This window comes from Portunus trituberculatus, chromosome 16 (assembly GCF_017591435.1).
Source record: "Portunus trituberculatus isolate SZX2019 chromosome 16, ASM1759143v1, whole genome shotgun sequence".
NCBI classification, from domain to species: Eukaryota; Metazoa; Arthropoda; class Malacostraca; order Decapoda; family Portunidae; genus Portunus; species Portunus trituberculatus.
Genome location: NC_059270.1, coordinates 12022945 through 12040444, shown reverse-complemented (window position 1 = coordinate 12040444; position 17500 = coordinate 12022945). Strand labels below are relative to the sequence as shown.

General features: G+C 39.5%; 1 protein-coding gene across 1 annotated transcript in view; it reads right to left on the bottom strand.

The window, feature by feature from the left end:
• The window catches only part of LOC123504587 (probable 3',5'-cyclic phosphodiesterase pde-5), a 219726-nt gene that overhangs the window by 46888 nt on the left and 155338 nt on the right, over nt 1-17500 (bottom strand). Inside the window, 1 exon segment of the mRNA XM_045255234.1 lies at nt 7449-7610. Within this exon segment, the coding sequence (XP_045111169.1) occupies nt 7449-7610 (162 nt within the window).

Below are 17500 nucleotides of genomic sequence, written 5' to 3'. Positions count from 1 at the left end.
ATACGAGGTAAGAAAATAGGTAATAGGGAAGACAGGTGCTGTGTTCCTGTGCTCATTAATCTTTTAGCGTCGACTGATATTTTTTTTCCTAACCTCTTGACGTGTGTGTGTGTGTGTGTGTGTGTGTGTGTGTGTGTGTGTGTGTGTGTGTGTGTGTGTGTGTGTGTGTGTGTGTGTGTGTGTGTGTGTCACTCTTGAGCTGCTCTCCCTCCTTGCTCATCAGCCGAAAGTTGGTGCGTGGGAAGGACATACATACGTACATTATTTTCTTTTTCCTGCACAAGAGAAGCAGACGAAGGGCAAAAGTAGAACACTTACATTAATGAAGCTTTTTTTTTTTTGTACCTAAGAGTAAATATTGCAAATTAAAAGAGTGACGAAACAACAATGACAGGAAAAATGAAAAGATAAAAACAGAGCTTATGACATCAAAACCGCAAAAGAAAGAACAAAACAAAAAAAGAAAGGCAGCAAAAAGTAGAAAGCAAAGAAGAACAGCAAGAATATAACAGACGAAAACGAAAACGGAAATCACGAAACAACAGCACAGTGGAACCATGCGTGCTTTGGGGTCCGAGTGGTCTCCAAGCGCACGGGTTCGAATCCTGTCCACGGTCTGAGTGTAGGTTGGGCTTCCTCACTCCGGACAATGGTTTCCTAGCGGGTGGGTTTTGAGATAGGAGGTACCCCAAAAAGTATCGCCTTTAGCCCATAAATTCCCGTGAAAAGACCACATGGTATAAATGAAAACACACACACACACACACACAAGGATAAAAATAAATCAAGTCAAGAAATTAGGGTAACGTGTAGGTGTGTCATGAGTGGCTATGATGTTGGCGAGTCTATATGGTGATGATAAACTTCTTTCTTGCATTTATATAGGTGTTTACAGAACACTTCATTACCACCACGTATAGTACACCTCTCACCGCTCACCGCCACCTCTCTCTCTCTCTCTCTCTCTCTCTCTCTCTCTAACACATTCTAAGAGAGAGAGACTGAGTGTGTGTGTGTGTGTGTGTGTGTGTGTGTTAGGAAATGGTGCAGAATAAGATGATGGCTGCCACAAAGAGAAAGTGGGAAAGTGGGAAACTAGACAGAATAAAAAAGGGAAGGGAAGGGAAGGAGTTGTGGAAGGGCAGCGAGAGAGTAAGGGTGGTGAGGGGAACAAGAGAATCTGAGGTGTCGGTGGTGTAGTGGTGGTGGTGGTGGTGGTGGAAGGAAGGCGTGTGTGATAAGGAAGTGTGATAGTGACAGTAGTGGTTGTGATGGTGGTTGTGTTGATAATGATGATAGAAATGCGAAGTCATGACTGAAAATGTAGATCGAGAGAGAGAGAGAGAGAGAGAGAGAGAGAGAGAGAGAGAGAGAGAGAGAGAGACACACACACACACACACACACACACACACACACACACAAACACACAGGTGAGCATATGTTTCAGAAATTAGAGACACCACTTTATAAAACACCTTTCTTTCGTCACCATCCACGCAGAACGAAAAAGAAAGGCACAAACACTGAAGAAAAGAAAAAAAAGGGAAAGCAGTGACAAGGGAAATCCAGAAAACTGTCGTAAATATTTTCGCTTAAAGTTTCTCATCTTTGTTTTCGTGTGAGGGTGACGAAGGCAAGCAGAAGATCGTGTGTGTGTGTGTGTGTGTGTGTGTGTGTGTGTGTGTGTGTGTGTGTGTGTGTGTGTGTGTGTGTGTGTGTGAGCGAAGACAAAGAGAAAGACTGGCAGGCAAGTTGAAGGATAAGGTGCTAAAGAAAGAGAGAGAGAGAGAGAGAGAGAGAGAGAGAGAGAGAGAGAGAGAGTGTTTTGGCGTTTAATGAGGAAAGTTTGAAGGTCCCACATGAAAGATTGTCCTTTTAAATCTTAAGGAGGAGTGATGTGTGTCCTGTCGGATTTGGGAAGAAGGAGATTGTCCATAAAAGGTACACAAAAGATGAAGGAACAGCAGCAGATTAGGAACCCTACAACTTTTTTTTTTGATGCAAGAGAGAGAGAGAGAGGACTGCCAAGAGCAACAAAATATTAGAAAAAAGACCCACTGGAACTGCAGTTTCCTTAAAAGATTTGAAAGAATTAGCCGAAAGCCTGGGACAAATGTTTTGACACCTCTCTCTTAAAAGAAATCAAGTCGTAGGAAGGTGGAAATACAGAAGCAGGTAGGGAGTTCCAGAGTTTACCAGAGAAAGGTGAAAGGTTTGCTTGTACTAATGTGTAATCATGTGTGTGTGTGTGTGTGTGTGTGTGTGTGTGTGTGTGTGTGTGTGTGTGTGTGTGTGTGTGTGTGTGTGTGCATTTATTTATCTTTTTTTTCCATGAGGGTCGACGTGGCGCGCCGCTCCCTCTTTTCGTACCCATTGGGAAAAAGAATATATAAGAAAAGAAACACTATTGAAAATGTCTGATATTTAATCGATGAAAATTCTGATACGAGACAAACAAACACACACACACACACACACACACACACACACACACACACACACACACACAACATCCTCTTGAAAAAATGATGACTATTTTCAGCTTTATACCTCTTCTTCTCACCTCTTTCCTCCTCCTCCTCTCATGACATTTTCTTAAGTCTTCTTTACTTCTTTATATTTTATTATTTTCGTTTTATCTTTCTATCACCTTTCTTTCATTTGATTATTACCTTATAATATGGAGGAGGAGGAAGAGGAGGAGGAAGAGAAACAGAAGAAGAAGAAGAAGAAGAAGAAGAAGAAGAAGAAGAAGAAGAAGAAGAAGAAGAAGAAGAAGAACAAAACAAGAACAAAAAGAAGAAGAGAAGAAGGTGGAGGAAGAGAAGAAGAAGGAACAGAAGAAGAAGGAGAGGAAGAATAGAATGAGGAAATCTGATGAAGCTATTGAAGGGAGAGGAAACCAAGAAAGAGGAAGGAAGTGAGAGGGAGAGAGATGGGCAGTGCCAAGAAAGGGAAGAATGAGGCATCAGGAAGAGAGAGAGAGAGAGAGAGAGAGAGAGAGAGAGAGAGAGAGAGAGAGAGAGAGAGAGAGGACTACGACTACTACTACTACTACTACTAGTACTATTATTATTATTATTATTATTATTATTATTATTATTATTATTATTATTATTGTGTTATTTTACTTTGCTCTGAACGTAAGTCATTCTATTTATTGGATTACTTGGCATCTTCTACGAAAATTATAATTGGATAATACTATATTCGTTTTTATTTCGCTGGAACGGTTCTCTCTCTCTCTCTCTCTCTCTCTCTCTCTCTCTCTCTCTCTCTCTCTCTCTCTCTCTCTCTCTCTCTCTCTCTCTCTCTCTCTCTCTCTCTCTCCTAGTTTAGACGTTATCATTTTTCTTCAGCAAACATTTCAAAAGGACAAAAAGATCTGCTGATTTCTTTATTTTCCTTTTCATTCTTTTGCAGTCCTCCTCCTCCTCCTCCATCTCCTTTGCATCTTACTCCCAGCACAAATGCAATATAGGTTTGTTGCCGTTTTGTGCCTGTGATTTTATTTGTCCTTCCTCCTTCTCCTCCTCCATTGCATCATGTTCTCCTATAGGCTTGATATACATCCCTCACAAATCAATAAGTGTCATGGTATTTCCTCCTTCTGTGTATTCCTGGTTCCCTTCCCCTGTCACTGCGTCTCGACCCCCATGGCATCATTCATCCACGAGCTTCACTCTACCTATCAGCTCCCTCTCCCTCTCTTGTCTCTTTCACCGTGGAACAAATGCATGGCTCTGGTGTGAATCCTCTGTGATTGTGTAAGAGAGAGAGAGAGAGAGAGAGAGAGAGAGAGAGAGAGAGAGAGAGAGAGAGAGAGAGAGAGAGAGAGAGAGTGTGTGTGTGTGTGTGTGTGTGTGTGTGTGTGTGTGTGTGTGTGTGTGTGTCTACACGTATACTCCTTGTTTCCCCTTCGGCTATGTTGCGTTTGCCTCATGTAGCGTGCTTGTGCGTGTGCTTGTACGTGTGTTTTGGCCTACGTATTGGCTTAAAGTATATCTCCATTGTGGTTTTATTAATAGAGAAGAATAGTAAAACGATTAGTGTACGGCTGTCATGTTATTAGTATGTATGCAAATTACGTAGAGAGCGAGAGAGGGACAAAGGGAGCCTGGTGTGTTGTGAGGAAAGACACGCTGCGTGAGTGAAGAGGTGAGACGATGGAGGTGACGGAGTGGACAGACGTTTCAAATATCGTAAAATAAAATGAAAGAAGGGAAAGATTCAGTAAGGAGAGATATCGATGGAAAGATGTGTTACAGGGTACCAGAGAGAGAGAGAGAGAGAGAGAGAGAGAGAGAGAGAGAGAGAGAGAGAGAGAGAGAGAGAGAGAGAGAGAGATTGTGTTTTACTTCATTATGCTATTTTTCTCTCTTCTTTTAATTTCATTCTGTGATATTTTTACCTGTTGCTTTTTATTTCACCTCAGTAACTGTTTATTCATAAATTTATTATTACTATTTGTGAGTACGTGTGTGTGTGTGTGTGTGTGTGTGTGTGTGTGTGTGTGTGTGTGTGTGTGTGTGTGTGTGTGTGTGTGTGTGTGTGTGTCTTTCGTTTAATAATTTTCTTCGTTGTACCACTTTTCTTTGGATAAACAATGAATAATCTTTTGTATTTACTAAAGTCATCTTTGAACCCGAGCCAAGAAAGACTAGTTGATGTAAATGTAACCTTTCATGTTTTTGCCGCGCTCCTTCTCCGGCAGCTGCATGCTGGGAGTAAGCAACGGGTCTGCAAATTCTGGAGTAATAAGAACTAAGGATCGATGCTGACAACGGTGCCAGAAAATATATTATTAGTTGTAGTTTGTCGTTCACGAAAAGATGATTAAAAATTCTCCTAACCCTCTGACTGCCATGGCTTCTTCTCGAGCTAATCAAAATGGTCAGAGTATTTTTTTTTTGCAAGAAATCACTATTAGGAAAATATTCACCTGAAAAGTTGAATTAAAGTTGTCTCTCCATTTTTTCCTACTTCCTGTTCTTAATAGAAATAGCCAGTGACGAAGCTGGACAAAATTATAAACACATTAGCAGGACAAACTGTAACACGTACTTCGCCACTTGAGCTTTAGAGAAACGTGACGGTAGTTGCTTGTCCGTGTGCATGGAAGAAAATGCTTGAAATAAACCCACCTGGCAGGAAGGAGAGAGTAGGACGAAAGAGAAGACTCATTGATGCACTAAAAAAAAGACAAGTGAATGATTTGTGTAGCAGAAGACGCAGAAAATTAAGATTTGATTTGGTAACTGTGTCAGGATCAATGAGAGACTTTGAACGAGTGTCTAAATCATTCCTAATTTCTTATTTTCCCAAGAGTCTATCAATTCAAACCTTAATTCTTGTTACATTTCTCCGTATGAGGAACACGTCGATACTTTTTTTTTTTTTCCGAATGTTTCCTTTACTGGTTGCCACATCAGATCAGCCTTCTCCAACATGCTCGGTCTTCTGCTCTTTCCTCAGTCACACTCATTGCAAACATGTCTCTCAGTGCATTCTCTCTGGTCTTCGTCTCTTTCCTTAGTCGCGTAGATCCATGTTTAGCATCCACCTCTCCCCACACACTCCTCCTCCCTCCTGCCCAAATCATCATAGTCTTTCCCTCTTTACCTTTTTCTCTAACTGACATACGAGTAGTGTAGTCTCTCATGTACGTGAATTATTAAGTCAATCTACCTCTCTAACGTAGCCAAATTTAAGGAGGAATAGCATATATGAAGGATACCATTTTTCTTTGCTTCTATTTCCCACACATTACTTCCATGTTATGCTGAAATTATCACAGATTAATGGGAAAATATGTACTACCAGTGCTGTTTGGCTCTTCTGGACGAGAAACCCAACAAGGAATCTCATTTCATTAACGGGGTGGATTTGAAGCATCTTGTCGATCTGAAGAGTAGGAATAGATGACCGAGGTAATTAGAGGCGTGAGCTGGGAGATTAGGAGGAGTTTAGCAGGGATGGCGTGGATGGTGTAAATGGAAAGGATAGAAGAGTAAGGATAACGGAAAGGTGAAGTGTGGTAGCTGGTGATTAAGGAGAGTGGTTGGTAGGAATGGTATCGGATGGGAGTGAGAGAAATGTAGCAAGGTAGGTGGTGATGCAAGCGAATGGTGATTGATGTGAATTTCCTTGGGTTATTATGAGAGGATGATGGGCGCGGCAAAAACATCGTTAGCGGAAGGCTCAGTGTAGTTAACGAGAAGGATTTTTATTTTTTCATGTTTTGGGCGTAAATAGATGGTGAAAAATAAAGGTCTGACCTCCAAAATGAATATATGAAAATGAACGGCTAGAGTTATAACCTTGGAAATAAGGAAAAAAAAGTAAATGAAATGTTGGAATAAAAGAAAATATCCATTTTATGCAAGTTACAGCATGAAACAAAACTAGAAAATACAAATACAAACCACAAATAGGGCAACACGAATAGGCAAGAAACTAAAGATGTATTACATTACTTTTATTCATAATGATGTGATTTTGACTGAAGATGCAATGTAATAACGCTAATAGAAATGAGAGTAATAGAGAGGAAGACGGTGGTTGGGGTGATGGACGGAGGGAGGGTGGATGGAAGGAAATAGAAGGCAGTGGTTGTGGCAATATGTGTTGGGAAAGACCCACTGGACAAGATTAGTTTCGTTAGTGAGATTTGCAGGAAACGTGACACACCTCATCATAGATCAAGTGCCTGGTTTATTGTTAACACATGGACTGCTACGTATTCTTCTCTGGTATAAAACCTTGACAATGATTATAAAGATGACATTCACAGCAAAAAGTGTCATCAAATATCTAATGTTTTTAATGCTTGTATCATAATTTTTGATACGTAAAGTTATCTAGAATTGCTGAAATTAAATCATAAGTACCATTGCCAGTCAGAGTTAGTTTTACTTATTACATACACAAGATAATGGTTCTCATGCTCTGTTGATTCAATACTGTGTTTTCATTATAACAATTTGAAGATAACAGATCATTACTTACTTAGGATACAATTACACAAACTGCGCTAGCTATAATTACGTGTCTCCATGCGCCAACCAACCGCTCCTTCCCTCTCCCACTGGCTCCTACTACTACTAACCTCCCCTTCAAACCCTCCACCCCTCCCAGCTCCCCCAATCAGCGTTCACCCTTCCTCTTTCCTCTCCCTTCATCTCCTCCTTCCTACACCTACGCTTTGCTTCATATCCACCAAGCTTGATTCAGGTATTCGGTCGAGCTGACGTCATAAGGAATACTTGAACGGTAGAGTGAATGTAAATTTCCTTCGTAGAATATGATGTTCTTCCATATCTGAGAATGTGACACATTTAATATTACACTATTCAGAGAGAGAGAGAGAGAGAGAGAGAGAGAGAGAGAGAGAGAGAGAGAGAGAGACGGGAGCAATGAAAGATAACATTTTCACTCTTCTACTCACCGTTAGTATCATTCTCCAAGCTTTTCTGTTTGTCTCGTTGAGTGCGTCGAATCATCCATCTCTCCAACGTCTCCAGCTCCACTTGTTCCATGAGCCACGACTCCAGAAACTCGGGGTGTGCTCGCAGGTACTGGCCCACCGCCTCGCCCGTCATGTCCTCGGCTGCCGGAAACCAAAGAGAGACGTAAGCATGGGAGACTGAGATAGTGTAAAGAGGATCTGTGACAATATTAGAGCTGTTTTAATTTGTCGAGTATGGTGGAATAAGACGGTGTAGAGAAAAGCTGTGAATTTAGTGATATTGGTGTAGTTAATCTATAGAGAATTCCTATGTGATGAAGACCTGTAGAGACAATGCGTGACAATAGTGGTGGTGTTACAATGAGTGGAGTGTGGTGGAATAAGGTGGTGTAGAGAAAATATGTGAATATGGTTGGATTTTTTTAGTAAATGTGTGTTGGTTTCGCTGGTTACAAAATTTTTCGTATATTTTTGAAGATCTTGACTTGAAGCTAATAGTCTTTTTTTTCTTTACTTGGACAAGGACGAATCTTGTTTTATTTACTGTAATGTTATGTAGGTAGCGTAAAGCTGTTTTATTGCAGTTAACCCCTTCAATACTGGGACGCAATTTTACCATGAGTTTTGGATGCGATTAGACGGTTTTATTTATACCAGCAAGGTTCTATGCAGTTCAGAAGATTAATGGTCCAGAGTCCTCACTATTTTAATCCCCACATGAGTTTCTGAAGCTGTACAAAATCACCAGATACTAACCAGAATAAATATGAAGACGTGTCAAGGTACTGAAGGGGTTAATCGAACTAAGTAACAAACTAATTTGATAGATGTTTACATGGATGAATGTACGAGTATAGATGGAGGTACTAGTGGTTTTCTAAGGATCATTTTGAAAACTGATAGAATAAAAGAAAACGTATCTAATATGAATGTGCTTCAACATAATAAGAACATAAGAACATAAAAAAAAAGGGAAGCTGCAAGAGACCGCCAGGCATATACGAGGCAGTCCCAGTGTGTTTAAGCTACCTAATTCAATCTATCATCCCCATCCATGAACTTATCTAACCTTCTTTTAAAGCTCCTTATTGACTCAACTCTGAAATTGTATTATCTTACTCAAAATGAAATGAACTAAATAGATCAATAGATAGATAGACAGAGACGTATAGAGAAACACACGACCTGCAAGTTTGGGTACATTTTATCATTTTTGTTCATTAAAAACGAACTAGATAGATAGATGGATCAATAAATAGACAGACAGATGGATTGTATATATTAAAACAGACTGAAGTAATCCTAGTTTTTTTTTTTTTTTTTTGTGTGTGGAACATTTTCAAAACTAAAAAAAAAAAAAAATGCACATGAAAAAAAAAGTTTCTGAAAAGGTTTGATCTGCTGCAAGTGCTTTTGTGTCCCTTTCATGGCGTTGTGTGGTGAGACGGATACTTTTTTGTTTGTTCGCGAGAGTTGCCTGTGTGTATCTCTCTCTCTGTCTCTCTCTCTCTCTCTCTCTCTCTCTCTCTCTCTCTCTCTCTCTCTCTCTCTCTCTCTCTCTCTCTCTCTCTGCATATCACCATCATGTAAGAGGATGACGTCACTACTCCGATCGATTTCCCGCCAATGGAGTCATATGTGATTTTTTTTCCTCCTCCTCCTTCTTCTCCTCCTCCTCCTCCTCCTCCTCCTCCTCCTCCTCCTCCTCCTCCTCCTCCTCCTCCTCCTCCTCCTCCTCCTCCTCCTCTCGTACCTCCTGTGACCCACCTGTCTTTTTCCCACACCAAGGCAGAAGAGATTATCTGTGTTTGCTTTTTGTATCTATCGATCTATCTATCTGTCTATATATTTATCTATCTATCTGTCTATCTATCTATCTGTCTGTCTATCTATCTATTTATCTATCTATCTAGTGGCGAAGAAGAGGAGAAAAATGGTGAAAAAGAGAAAGAAGATGGAGAGGAAAATGAAAGAAAACGAGGAAAACGAGATAAATAGAAAAGGAAGGAAGAAGAATAGGGATAAGTAATTATAAAAGGAAACGAAGAACAAGAGGTAGACGAAAAAGTAGAGGAAGGAAGAAGGGGGAATTAACTGATAAGGTGAAGGAACACAAGGAAGAGAGAGAGAGAGAGAGAGAGAGAGAGAGAGAGAGAGAGAGAGAGAGAGAGAGAGAGAGAGAAATAAAAGGAGGAGGAGGAGGAGGAGGAGATAGAGGTGATGGTGGTGGTGGTGGTGGCGATGGCGGTGGTGGTGATGGTGATGGTGGTGGTGTGCTGCATTGGTTATTATGATGTTGTTGGCTGCAGCTAATGTCCCTTGGTGGACTTTAAGAGTCTTATGAAAGGTAGAAGAGCTTCTGTCTTTGTGCTGGATCAGATACCACGGGAGGGCTAATAATAATAATAATAAAAATAATAAAAATGTTTATAATTATTCTTATTACTATTATTGTTATTATTGTTATTATTATTATTATTATTATTATTATTATTATTATTATTATTATTATTATTATTATTATTATTATTATTGTTATTGTTATTATTATTTTTTTATTATATTGTCAGTACAATAATAATAATCATGAATTATTTCTTCATCTTTCCTTCCTTTATTTCAATTCTAATGCCACTACTGCCATCTCTTCTGATTCCAAAGGTGAACTCTTCTCTAAAACATTTGCTGAAAACTCTGCCTTGGACAATTCCTGGCTTGCTCCCTGTGACTAACTACTTCATGTGAATATTAAAATCCTTCGCAATTTTGCTTTTCCATGTTTTTTTTGGTTGCCTAAACCTAAAGAAGGTTTATGGTCTTGATGGGGTCCCGCTTATTGTTCGCAGGAACGAGGCCTCCATGCTTGCACCTTGCCTATAGTCACACTCATTCAACTCTATGTACTGGCTTCTACGTCTCCTTCTTGCTGGATGTTTGCTTACATTCAGCCTATTCCTAAAATGGTGACTGTTATAATCCGTCTTATTGCTTTAATATCTGCTTATTTAAAGCTTATGAATCTATCCTCAATAGGAATATTCTTAAACATGTACCACTTTACAAGCCGTAGATCTGCAAGTACACGTGTTCGAATCCTGACCACGGTCAGAGTGTAGAAAGGGCTTACACTCTGGTAACGGCTCACTAACAGGTGGGATTTCAAAAGGAGGTACCCAAAATACCCTTTTCACGTCTTTTAAGAGACGCGGACAAGTTTTTCGCAAGACGTGTAAGATTATCGTAGTAACATTACATCTCTTGTTAGCTTTTCCGGCTCTTTTCATGTCAGCTGCTCATCTGATCTTACTAACTAAATGTGTCCCCCTCCTGCCACTGCCTCGCTGCACAACACTTGTTTTTTTTTTTTCTCTAACCCCTATTTTATTCACCTTTTTAATGTAAGAGTTAACCAGTATACTCTAGACCTTTCATTCTTTCTCTAGTAAACTCTAAAACTCGCTGCCTGTTTCTGTATTTCCATCTACCTGTGACCTGAACTCATTCAAGAGGGAGATTTCAAAACATTTATTTCATTCTTTTGCTAACTCTTTTAATCCTTTTCAGGGATTGGCACCAGAGTAGGCTTCACTTTTTATTGCAGCTTTTGTTGTTTTTGGCCGGTTTTCCGTCTTAAATAATAGAAAAATAATCATTCTCTCTCTCTCTCTCTCTCTCTCTCTCTCTCTCTCTCTCTCTCTCTCTCTCTCTCTCTCTCTCTCTCTCTCACTTTTTTCCTGTCCATCCTTCATTCCATCTTTTTTTTATCTCCCTTGTGACGTCAGCAGTGAAAGGAACTCTCAGAAGTAGAGGAGGAGGAGGAGGAGAAGAAGAAGAAGAAAAGAAAAGAAAAGAAGAAGAAGAAGAAGAAGGAGGAGGAGGAGGAGGAGGAGGAGGAGGAGGAGGAGGAGGAGGAGTAAGAATGTAAGAAAATCGAAAGAACAGATGAAACATTGGTGGATTTTAATGTACTGGTATAACATTAATGAGAAATCAGTTCATCACATTGTCACTAAACATGTGATGAGGAAAGAGAAGTAGTGTGGAGTACGTGGAGAAGGAGGAGGAGGAGGAGGAGCAGGCAGAGACAGAGGAGGAGGAAAAAGAGGAGGATAAAAGTCAACGAAAATGAACAATAACGACAGAAAATAGACAAAGAAAGGAGACAGGTAAGAATATGATAAAAATAGAAGCCAGTTAAGGAGAAAAAAATAAGAATAAATACGAAGAAAAGTAGGTAAAGGATAAGAAAACAAGTGACGGAACGACAAGAATTAATGTTTCTCTCCCACAGTCAAGCGTTGGCGGTACAATATCCTATGTTAGAGAGAGAGAGAGAGAGAGAGAGAGAGAGAGAGAGAGAGAGAGAGAGAGAGAGAGAGAGAGAGAGAGACTTGTATTAATATGAAATGCGTGTCTTAACCTCTACAGTCTATTGCGACACATTTTTACCTTGAGTTTTGGGTATGATTGGACCGTTTTTTGACATTAGAAAGGGTCTACGGAGGTCAGAAGATTAATGGCCACAAAATCATCAAATAGTAACCAGAATGAATATTGAAACGCGTCATGGTACTGAAGGGGTTAAGGAAGGTGTTTTATTATGTTGGTAGAAAAACAGGAAATTTTGCCTCAACGTTCAGTAAATTAAAGACACAATAGTTGAAGATAAGTAATATAAATAGATCTAACCTGGCCATTGACTTTACTTATCTTTCTTATTTGTCTTGTCTCATTTGTCGGGACCAAATATAGTGAGGTACAGGGAATGACGGGCACGTGTAGGATTGATAGTTTCTTACAATTCTTTTTATATAGCTCTTTTCTTATGTGTTTCCTTGTATTTTGTCATTAAGCTGCGTCATTACTCGCTATTATTAGTCTTCTTTTCTTATTTCCTGGCCTATAGCGCCTGTAAGTATACTTGAAGAGTATTGGAAGCGCTGTTAAGCTTCCACACATTAGCGGCCCAGGCAGTTTTATTTACAGTAGTTACAGTGGTACCCATATTAGGGCCCATATCACCACCCAAATATATGATATGTAGGTAACTTTAAACAACTCGACAAATGGTATAGGTTCAAGGCGGTACATGGTGGGATTACGAACCTACGCGTGGATATCTGCCCGATCCTATGTTCACCCCCTTATCCACTACGCCGCCGCCTTATGTATTTATTCCTTTATTAATTTTTCTACGGTTTGGTTACGTTAGGTTAGGTTAGGTTGGTTTTGGCGCCTTGTTTGTGCGTTTTTTAATCTGATTTTTTGTTGTCCTTAACTTAATCCTAAATTCATCGGGTCTGTATTGGCTCCAAGCTTATTTAGGGAGTATTTATTGCTTTCTCCTCTCCAGTTGCCTTCTTTCATATCAGAAATAAGGTAACGGAACTGAAGGAGGGAAAGGAACAGGAAGAGAAGGAGAAGGAGGAGGAAGAGGTGGAGATAAGGACGGTAAAGCATAGATCATGGTACGTTTTCCTGCTTCAGAAATTATTCCACATAAAAGAAGAGAGACAAGTGTACCAAAGGAAGTTTCGTGGATGTAACTTTGTGTGCGCGTGATTGCCTCAGTTCTTCCATGTTCCTGGCCGGCTATCTCCTCCAACCGCACCTCCGGCCCCTCCCACTAACCACTGGCTGCTCTCGGCGTACGCTTGGCCAGACAGTGACAGGTGGCGGTACGGTGGAGCAATCACCTTAATTGTTGGCCCGCGTGAAACTTAATCTCTCTCTCTCTCTCTCTCTCTCTCTCTCTCTCTCTCTCTCTCTCTCTCTCTCTCTCTCTCTCTCTCTCTCTCTCTATCTTGGTATCTTCGTAGCAGTGTGTTTGTGTGTGTGTGTGTGTGTGTGTGTGTGTGTGTGTGTGAGAGAGAGAGAGAGAGAGAGAGAGAGAGAGAGAGAGAGAGAGAGAGAGAGAGAGAGAGAGAGAGAGAGAGAGAGAGAGAGAGAGAGAGAGGTGACACATCTGTTAATAACACCCACGTATCACTTTGAATCCCGAATTAAAAGTTACTATATTAATTCTCACTCTCTATCCAACATTGCTTTATTCCCTTGGCTTCTGATCTCGATTTCCTCCTCCTCCTCCTCCTCCTCCTCCTCCTCCTCCTCCTCCTCCTCCTCCTCCTCCTCCTCCTCCTCCTCCTCCTCCTCCTCCTCCTCCTCCTCTTCCTATTCCTTCTATTTCTCCTCTTTCTCTTCTTCCTCCTCTTACTTTTCCTCCTCTCCCTTCCCACTCCTCTTCCTTCTCCTCCTTCTCCTCCTCCTCCTCCATTTCTAATATTAATCTAATCTAACCTAACCTAACCTTACCTCCTCCTCCTCCTCCTCCTCCTCCTCCATTTCTGTTATTACTTTCTCTTTTTTCTTTTCTTTCTTTATTATTCTCCTCTTCACATTCCCTCCGCTTGTTCGTCTTCTGTTCTTATTTTTATTGTCCTTATTGTTCACCTCCTCCTCCTCCTCCTCCTCCTCCTCCTCCTCCTCCTCCTCTTCCTCCTCCTCCTTTTCTCCCTCTTCTTCCCTCTCAACATTTCTCCTCTTCCCAACCATCTTTCTTCAGTTTTTTTTTCTTCATTAACTTGGTTCTTCATCATCATCATCATCATCATCATCATCATCATTATCATTTATTTATTCCCATTCATATTTCATCTCACTATTACGTAGTCTTTCACCACTGGCTCCTTTTCATGCACAATATTTCTCATTCATAGTCTCGCCTCGTCTCTCTCTCTCTCTCTCTCTCTCTGGTAAGAATAAAGGTTGTTGTTAAAGGTTGTGTCCTGAAAACCACGCCAGTTAAAGGAAGTGGTGAAAATTAAGCACCTCACACACTGAAGAAGTGAGAATGTCCTGAAGTAGAAGCTTTAGAGGAATTTGGAGCCCAGCACGAAGTCTCTTAAAAAAGATTGTAGCGGTGTGTAGCTTTGTCTGGGTGGTGGTTGTGGTGGTGGTGTGGTGGTGGTGGTGATTGATGTTGATTTTATTTTTTCCATTCTATTATCTATCATTACTATTGTGTTGTTACTGCTATTACTACTATTTTTCTTACTACTACTACTACTACTACTACTACTACTACTACTACTACTACTACTACTACTGCTACTGCTACTGGTGCCTCAGTCTCTGTATTGTTCTACTTTCCGTTAATTTGTTTCCCATTGCTGTAAAAATCATGAAAATAGTCGATAGCTATTAAAGTATATGACATTATCTCTCCCCTTCTATTTGCTGTGACGAATATGTTTTGGTGGAAAATCATTACGCAATTAATGCATCGTAAAAGTAATATGGGACGTCACGCATTTTTTTCAGGCGGGTAATCAGATTTCACTCCCGAATCACCAGCTCTTTTTGTGTTTCTTTTTTTTCCTTTCAATTTTTTCCACATTTTCCCGTCTGTGCATTACCTTCTGAAGCGTGAGGGAAATTCATACGGTAGAAAATCGAGGAAGAGGTGAGAAAACAAAGGTATCGTGGGTGTGATGTAGGATGCGTGGGTTAAGACTCGAAATTTAAAAAAAAGAGTAAGTTATCTACCATTTGTTTCTCCGGAAATTAATAAACAAAAGTGTTATTACTTCCGTTAGTAGATAAAGGAGTGAAAAAAAATAGTGCCACTAGTTTAACGCTGGCATGAAAAGGGTATGATTGTTCTTTTATATACGTGGTGCCTTCAAATTTTGTTATATAAAGAGTTGTTCGAGAGAGAGAGAGAGAGAGAGAGAGAGAGAGAGAGAGAGAGGTGAGTGTAATTGCTTCAAAATTTATAGGCAGTCAGGTAAATAAAACAGACAAACACATAGACAACGTTCATTGCGTGGGATTGCTTCAGAAATAACTATATATGAAGATAGAAAAAATCATCTAAGCATATTTAAGAAACTACCGTTGTGTAAATGCAATTGCTTCATAAATATAGAAGGTGAAAAAAAAAAAAAAGTAATCGTGGAATGAATTTGGATTTGTTCGTAACAGAAATCAAAATGAGTAAAGCGAAAAGCTATGTGGGTGTAAGTAGTACGCGTGTGATTAGATCGAAAAATGATGAGTGGAAAGAGTTTAAGAACATTGGTAAGATGAATAGTGAAACGAGAGTAGATGTGATCGCTTCAACAAGAGCACAGTGACGGGGAGTGAGTGAAAGATAGCCACGTGCCTCCCTCTCTCCCTCCTTCCCTGGGCTTGGCGGTGCTCCACATTACAAAGCTAATGGAAGACACTCAGCCTGCACGAGGACACAGGACTCAGCTCTGTTCCCTGCCACAATCCGCTCGAGCCATTCAGGACTGGGATTTGTGTGTATTTGATATTCATTCGGCTACACTGGAGAAATTATTATTGCGTTCCCTTTCAGAATATTTACGCAAGAGAAAAATAATATGGACCTGTTTTATCTTTTTCTTGCATTTCAATATCTCTATGTGTCCCTTAAGAAACGATAACATGGGGAATAACATAAGAACATGAGGAAAGCTGCAAGAAGCCATCAGGCGTCACTCTCATCCTTAAGTTTGTCTAATCTTTATTTAATGTTCCGTAGTGACTGAGTGCCTGTGCCATGGTAGAATATTTATAAATCAAGGTAAGAGTGGAAGAAAGATTGAAAATAAGACCACTTTAATAACTATCATTTCTTGTATTTATTTTTTCCTTTTACACTGCTAGGAGAATCATAGTGTCTGTACCCTCGAGGAATATTTACATGTGAAGGAAATTATGTGAAAAAGCTTGAGATAAGACCACCACACTCACGATTCAGGCTTTTCTTTTATTACTATGCTGAAGAAACTAGTGAGTGTAAGAAATATGGACTCGATTTGAAGTTCCTTTATTCAGTGTAGCCACGTGCAGGCTATGAATGAAACGCTTGTCATATAAAAAAGATCTATTAACAAAGCTTCAAGTAACCAAATTCTAGCAGATATATCAGTAGATGGTTCGTGATTGTAGAGATGTGCAGTAAATTTAGATCAGATCGATGAAAGTATTTGGAAGCGTGTGTACCCTTTGGAAAATACTTATTGTTACGAAGAATATTTGATGGCAGAACAAAATAGCAAATAAGATTATATTTGTTCGTACTCAGTGAAGGCTATTATGTTTGCGAGGAAATATCCGTCAGAGAGCGAACTGAAAAGCGAGACAAAAAAATGAGCTCAGATGTGACGTGGGAGGAATTGTTTAATGGCATATAATGTTTTAGGGTTTTGTTCTTTTAATGCATAGGAACATTGATTATGCAAAGAATCTATATAACCATGAAAATATGACGACATTTTGCTGTGTATTTTCTTCACGTAAAATGGAAATGTTTTGTTACACGTTTTGAGTGTGATTTCCAAAGATGGCGCTGATAGAAAAATAAGTGAATGGAGTATTTCCTAGAGCTTGTTCTTTCATCTGCCTTAAGATAACTCCCATACATTTACTTAAAAAAAAAAAATCTATTAATAACACCATGAGTGAATGATGGAGCAATTTGAACCATACAGTACCAATCATTTCCTTTCACTCTGTAGATTGTGCAACTAAAAACCTCTATCATTAGTAGTCCAGGAGATGGTAGCACAATTTGATGAGTAGATTTATCTTTTAAAAATTGGGAGGATGAAGAAAAGTGACTTCGTATTTTTCTTTATTTTCCTCTTTTTACAGAAAGGTAATACATAAAAGACGTAAGACACAGTGTAATGACATATTTTTCCTCTTCTTTATGCGGTTAATGAAGGAAGGTTGAGGTCGTTGTCTCATGGTATAGTAGAACATTTTTGAGAAGATCCTTCTTAAATGATACTCGTGTTGTATAATTTAGTACTCATTATATCCTTATATTTTCTTTCCACCTCGATGACACACAATCTTGCAAGTGCAGTCCCCCCTCCAAACACATATATGATAATAATGATGATAATAACGGCGATAATAATAATAAAAATAATAATAATAATGATAATAATAATAATAATAATAATAACAATGATAATAACAATGATAATAATAATAATAACAATAATAATGATAAT